This window comes from Pecten maximus, unplaced genomic scaffold (assembly GCF_902652985.1).
Source record: "Pecten maximus unplaced genomic scaffold, xPecMax1.1, whole genome shotgun sequence".
Lineage (NCBI taxonomy): Eukaryota > Metazoa > Mollusca > Bivalvia > Pectinida > Pectinidae > Pecten > Pecten maximus.
The window spans coordinates 1-5,801 of NW_022982074.1; the positions used below are offsets into that span (position 1 = coordinate 1).

A 5,801-nucleotide genomic window follows, 5' to 3' on the forward strand; every position below is an offset into this window, starting at 1 on the left:
GACTGTACCAACTTCAGTTTCTATATATTTTTTTATTGAGGATGTGCCAATTCATTGCTGTGCTAATCTTTTCATATTTGGTTGTGCGCTCAATTTTGCATCTGCTGAATAAGTACAGTAGACCAATTATATTGGTATTTAATGAGCTACTCATCTCCATTTCAGCCAAAGTTCTGTCGGCATTAGGTCTGAACCTAAGTAACAAAGCAGAGACATACAGTGATCCCACATTGAGGCCTGTGTTCATGTTAAACAACTACAACTACATCCTAAAGTCTATACAGAGGTAAGCCATGTTAAACAACTACATCCTAAAGTCTATACAGAGGTAGGCCATGTTAAACAACTACATCCTTAAGTCTATACAGAGGTAGGACATGTTAAACAACTACATCCTAAAGTCTATACAGAGGTAGGCCATGTTAAACAACTACATCCTTAAGTCTATACAGAGGTAGGCCATGTTAAACAACTACATCCTAAAGTCTATACAGAGGTAAGCCATGTTAAACAACTACATCCTAAAGTCTATACAGAGGTAGGCCATGTTAAACAACTACATCCTTAAGTCTATACAGAGGTAGGCCATGTTAAACAACTACATCCTAAAGTCTATACAGAGGTAAGCCATGTTAAACAACTACATCCTAAAGTCTATACAGAGGTAGGCCATGTTAAACAACTACATCCTTAAGTCTATACAGAGGTAGGCCATGTTAAACAACTACATCCTAAAGTCTATACAGAGGTAGGACATGTTAAACAACTACAACTACATCCTAAAGTCTATACAGAGGTAAGCCATGTTAAACAACTACAAGTACATCCTAAAGTCTATACAGAGGTAGGACATGTTAAACTACTACAACTACATCCTAAAGTCTATACAAAGGTAGGCCATGTTAAACAACTACAACTACATCCTAAAGTCTATACAGAGGTAGGCCATGTTAAACAACTACATCCTAAAGTCTATATAGAGGTAGGACCATGTTAAACAACTACAAGTACATCCTAAAGTCTATACAGAGGTAGGACATGTTAAACAACTACAACTACATCCTAAAGTCTATACAAAGGTAGGCCATGTTAAACAACTACAACTACATCCTAAAGTCTATACAGAGGTAGGACCATGTTAAACAACTACAACTACATCCTAAAGTCTATACAGAGGTAGGACATGTTAAACAACTACAACTACATCGTAAAGTCTATACAGAGGTAAGCCATGTTAAACAACTACATCCTAAAGTCTATACAGAGGTAGGACATGTTAAACAACTACATCCTAAAGTCTATACAGAGGTAGGACATGTTAAACAACTACAACTACATCCTAAAGTCTATACAGAGGTAGGCCATGTTAAACTACTACAACTACATCCTAAAGTCTATACAGAGGTAGGCCATGTTAAACAACTTCAACTACATCCTAAAGTCTATACAGAGGTAGGACCATGTTAAACAACTACAACTACATCCTAAAGTCTATACAGAGGTAGGACATGTTAAACTACTACAACTACATCCTAAAGTCTATACAGAGGTAGGACCATGTTAAACAACTACAAGTGCATCCTAAAGTCTATACAGAGGTAGGACCATGTTAAACAACTACATCCTAAAGTCTATACAGAGGTAGGACATGTTAAACAACTACAAGTACATCCTAAAGTCTATACAGAGGTAAGCCATGTTAAACAACTACATCCTAAAGTCTATACAGAGGTAGGCCATGTTATACAACTACATCCTAAAGTCTATACAGAGGTAGGCCATGTTAAACAACTACAACTACATCCTAAAGTCTATACAGAGGTAGGACCATGCTAGCACTTAACACAGGTCTAGGTATGGGTTGTCAGTTCTGCTCTCAATGAGCAAATTTCCCTCATGGAAGCTAGGACCACGGACCTTTATGTGCTGGGGCAAGACACTATACATCAATTGTTCTGGATAATGTGTCCCATACATTGTTTATGTGAGATAGCAATCAGCTGCTACAAACAAGTTCTACCTCAATATAATCCTTTGTTCACAGGACAATAACCTAGCAAACAAATAATTGTTCTAAAAGTCTTTAAACTAACTGTCTCAGTAACAGAATTGGTTTATCCTATAAATATGCATATTTTTTAAACTGTGTCATTAACACTCGGTAAAGTATTAGTGGTAGTTTTAGATATTTCCGTTCAAGATACATTATGTACAAGTTATACATGGTTAATCTAGAGATCTGGATTTATACATTTGTAATTTACAGATCTGGGTTACTAGACCTTATCCACACGTGGAATAAGGAGGTGGGGCAGTATTACGAGGACAAGATACAGGAAGAAAAGAAACATTATTCCCAGAGGTAGGTTGACTGTGGAAATATCACCATCGAAGGGGAAAATGAATTACTGTATTTATTCTCATATAAGTCTATGCAAACCAATAAGCCCTCTTAATCATTTTTACAGAATCAGCAATTTTTAAATAGAAAGATTATATGGTTTAATAATAATCCCTCCCCAAACTTAAATACAAAGCTTTACACTTCGGGAGGAGGGCTTATTTGGAGATAAGTACAGTATCTCACTGATAGGTAAAAGATAAATTCATTGTTTAGAAAATGAACACTTCTCTCTTAGATGCTCCTTTCGGGGGTATTTTCTCTAAGATAGGCTCCCAATCTGACAAACAGAAAAAAGGAAAGATGTGTGTGTTTTTATATCTTACATAGGCAAGTGCATGTCAAGTATTTGGTATTTTGTTTCTCTTACTGAACTTAATTGTAAAAATCATTATTGAGGAAAGAACCCCTCTCTCCCTATGATTAGTATAATAGACCTTCTTCCTAGAGAGGGCATACTTTTTGTGATTACCAGGGTTCAATCTAGATCAAGTTCGAGTTGCAGGATTTCTGGGTCAAGGTCACTGTTACTATTTTTAGCGGGGGCCGGTAGGGGACATGTATTGCTTTAGCAATACCCAGCATACTTGTTCTTCCAAAACAATCTGGTAGAACTGGTAATACTGCAATGTTGGTTGTTGTTATTTGCAGTTGGAGTCGAGTGATGCATTACATACTGGAGGTCAATGAGCCCATGTCTATGCAGAGAACACAGGCTTTGGAAACAGCAAAGGTATATCTAATTTTCATCTTTGTGATCATAACTTATCAATTATCAAATTAATTATTCTTTACTACAATGCAGCTTTATTCTAATAATAGTCCTCATTAACAATCTGATTAAAATCATCTGTTCATGGCTCCATTGACTTCGTGTTCAGGTGTAGTCAATTTTAATCAGATTGCCAATTTAGGTAGCTAAACTATTAAAACATAGATTGAAAGAAATGCTAAGCTCACAATTATATAAATACAAATGTAGTAATAAAGATTTTTGATATAAAATTATTTCAGTTTTCTTCATTCTTATGGGTCACTCTTTTTTATTGTGATTTTCAATTTCAGTTAAAGGACAAGGAAAAACAGAACATTAAAGATAAGTTTACCGTGAGTATGAATATCTTCATCTTACTTGTTAACATCAAGATATTAAGGATCCGCTTATGGAAGAACAAACACTAAGGATACAGTATACACATAGTTTAAATGGGATATCAACATCCACTTATATCCTGGTTTGATGATGGGAACATATTCTGAAATCCAATAGTAGATAAATAGATGTTTACTGGGCCTGCGAAAAAACTTCACACATGTTGATAATGGATCATAACATTTCTAGTTAGAGTTTCACTGTTTTTGGGTCAAGGTCACTGTTACTATTTTTAGCGGGGGGCATAAGGTACATGCAATACCCAGTATGCTTGTTTCCTTCAATCTGTAGTTTGCATGTTAATATATGTACATGATATTATAATCATTCTTCCAAGAATTGATTAATATTTTTTTAAATTATTTTTACAGGGGTTCAACAAAGAGCTGGACGAGATCTTGCGAATGCAGAAAGGTTATGCCATACCAGACCAAGAGTTGAGAGAGATGCTGAAAAAAGAAAACCGAGATTTTATTGTGCCATCTTATACAGTGTTCTTACAGAAGTATGAGAAACTGAATTTCACCAAAAACAGGGATAAATATATCAAATATTCCATTCAAGATGTTGAAGGAACCATTGGAAAGTTTTTTGACACATCTGCCTAGACACACAATAAGGAAATAAACACATTCCATTATAGGATATCTGCTGCAGTATTTGTGCAATCAACAGTATAGAATAGTTCAAGAAAAAAATCTCCCCTAACACAGACATCTGAAAAAGTCAAATAGTCTTTGTACATTCAAGACAAGAGTTTTTAGACACATGATTTTCTTTGTGGTCCAAGTATGCTTCAACATGATAAAGATTGTGCCATTGGGAAGTTTTCAACATCAGTGAAGAGACAGAATCTTTTATATCAACTTTTCAGAATCGGTGAGAATACGTAATTCTGTCATGTCAAATGCTATTGTGTGCCCTAAATTTATCATTATCATTGCGAGTAGTGCTACTCAGATTTGATGTAATTCTTGATCTAGTCGTTCAAAGTTGTCATTTAGTGACAAGAATTGAGCATCAGTGAAACTAAAAATAGATCAAATTATGTCTACAAATTATATACACGTACATGTAGTTCAATTATTATGGGAAAAGAAAACAAGTCAAACCTTTTGAGTTTACTGTAATATTTAAATTGCCTTTAAATGGCTTGTTTCACCTTATTCATCATTTGAGACTCTGTACTATCTATCTAGTGTGCACATTGTAGAACATGTTTCTCAGTTCTCTGAGGTGACTCCTATCAGTGTAGCGGTTTGACTACATACCAGTACAGATCAACATGTTTTTAACACCAAGATCATATCTCCTGATTTAACTGCTACATGTAGTGTAAAATTGTTATTATGTTGCTGTGAGGATAGGTATCAACTTCGCTAGCCTAAGGGTTTATTGTACCAATTCATAATTTACCAAACTTATGCTATCTACGTAGGGAATTGTGCAATATTTTATATGTAATGTTTAAGCTTCAATAAATTAAGTACCTGTATACAGTACCGAGTTTTGTTGAATTCCTGGTGAACTACAGTCAAACCTCGATGATTCGAACTTCGTTGATTCGAATGTCTCGCTGTATCGAACTTTTTGCTTGGTCCCGAATTTTCTCACTATATAACACTACTAACGAAACTATGTATGATTCGAATTTTTATAAATCGAAGTTTTCGATGTATCAAACTTTTTTCATGACCCGTTAGCTATGATATTATAGGGAATGGACATCTCATGATTCGAACAAAAAAATTACCTGTACTGACCACTGGACAGGTGTTTGTCGTGACCCCTGCGGCAAGATTTCACACCTCTCCCCCAAATGCCCTGACTGACAATAGGGATAACGATAGCGTGTGTTGTCACTCCCGGTCATGGGGTTAATTAATAATCAGACCAAATTGATAGATAAAAGGTGTATTTAGAAGCCATGATATTTAATCACTCCGGTAAAACATTTCGGTAGTCGTCTCTGATAATCTCCGCCGCCATTGAAATCAGCGGTCGGTGAGTAAATTTTACGGAACTGTAAAACAACCGGACCAATTTTAAACACAAACAATTAGCGATGACTTCACTCATATTCAAAGTGTCACGTTTCAAACTTATACATAAATATCCAATTAAATCGATTATTTGTCATTCAATCATGCATTCTCCAATCGATCGGCATTCCGTATTTTATATGCACATAACGTAAACGCACGTGTCTTTAGCAGAAAAGCCTAACGACTTATACAATAAAGTTTT

The 5,801-nt window shown here is 35.3% G+C and overlaps 1 protein-coding gene across 1 annotated transcript; it reads left to right on the forward strand.

The window, feature by feature from the left end:
* Nucleotides 1–41: 41 nt before the first annotated feature.
* On the forward strand, nt 42–5,054 carry LOC117320346 (exocyst complex component 7-like). Its single transcript, XM_033874953.1, has 5 exons — nt 42–286; nt 2,267–2,362; nt 3,053–3,134; nt 3,467–3,508; nt 3,926–5,054. Exons 1-5 carry the CDS (start codon nt 42–44, stop codon nt 4,160–4,162), a joined length of 702 nt encoding a protein of 233 aa, XP_033730844.1. The 3' UTR covers nt 4,163–5,054.
* Nucleotides 5,055–5,801: the final 747 nt, after the last annotated feature.

What these genes read in the sequence shown, in the direction of transcription:
- LOC117320346 (XM_033874953.1), top strand. Translation starts at nt 42, where the DNA reads ATGTGCCAATTCATTGCTGTGCTAATCTTTTCATATTTGGTTGTGCGC. An exon ending in ATCCTAAAGTCTATACAGAG is followed by an intron (nt 287 to 2,266) that starts GTAAGCCATGTT and finishes TGTAATTTACAG; the next exon opens with ATCTGGGTTACTAGACCTTA. An exon ending in ACATTAAAGATAAGTTTACC is followed by an intron (nt 3,509 to 3,925) that starts GTGAGTATGAAT and finishes TTATTTTTACAG; the next exon opens with GGGTTCAACAAAGAGCTGGA.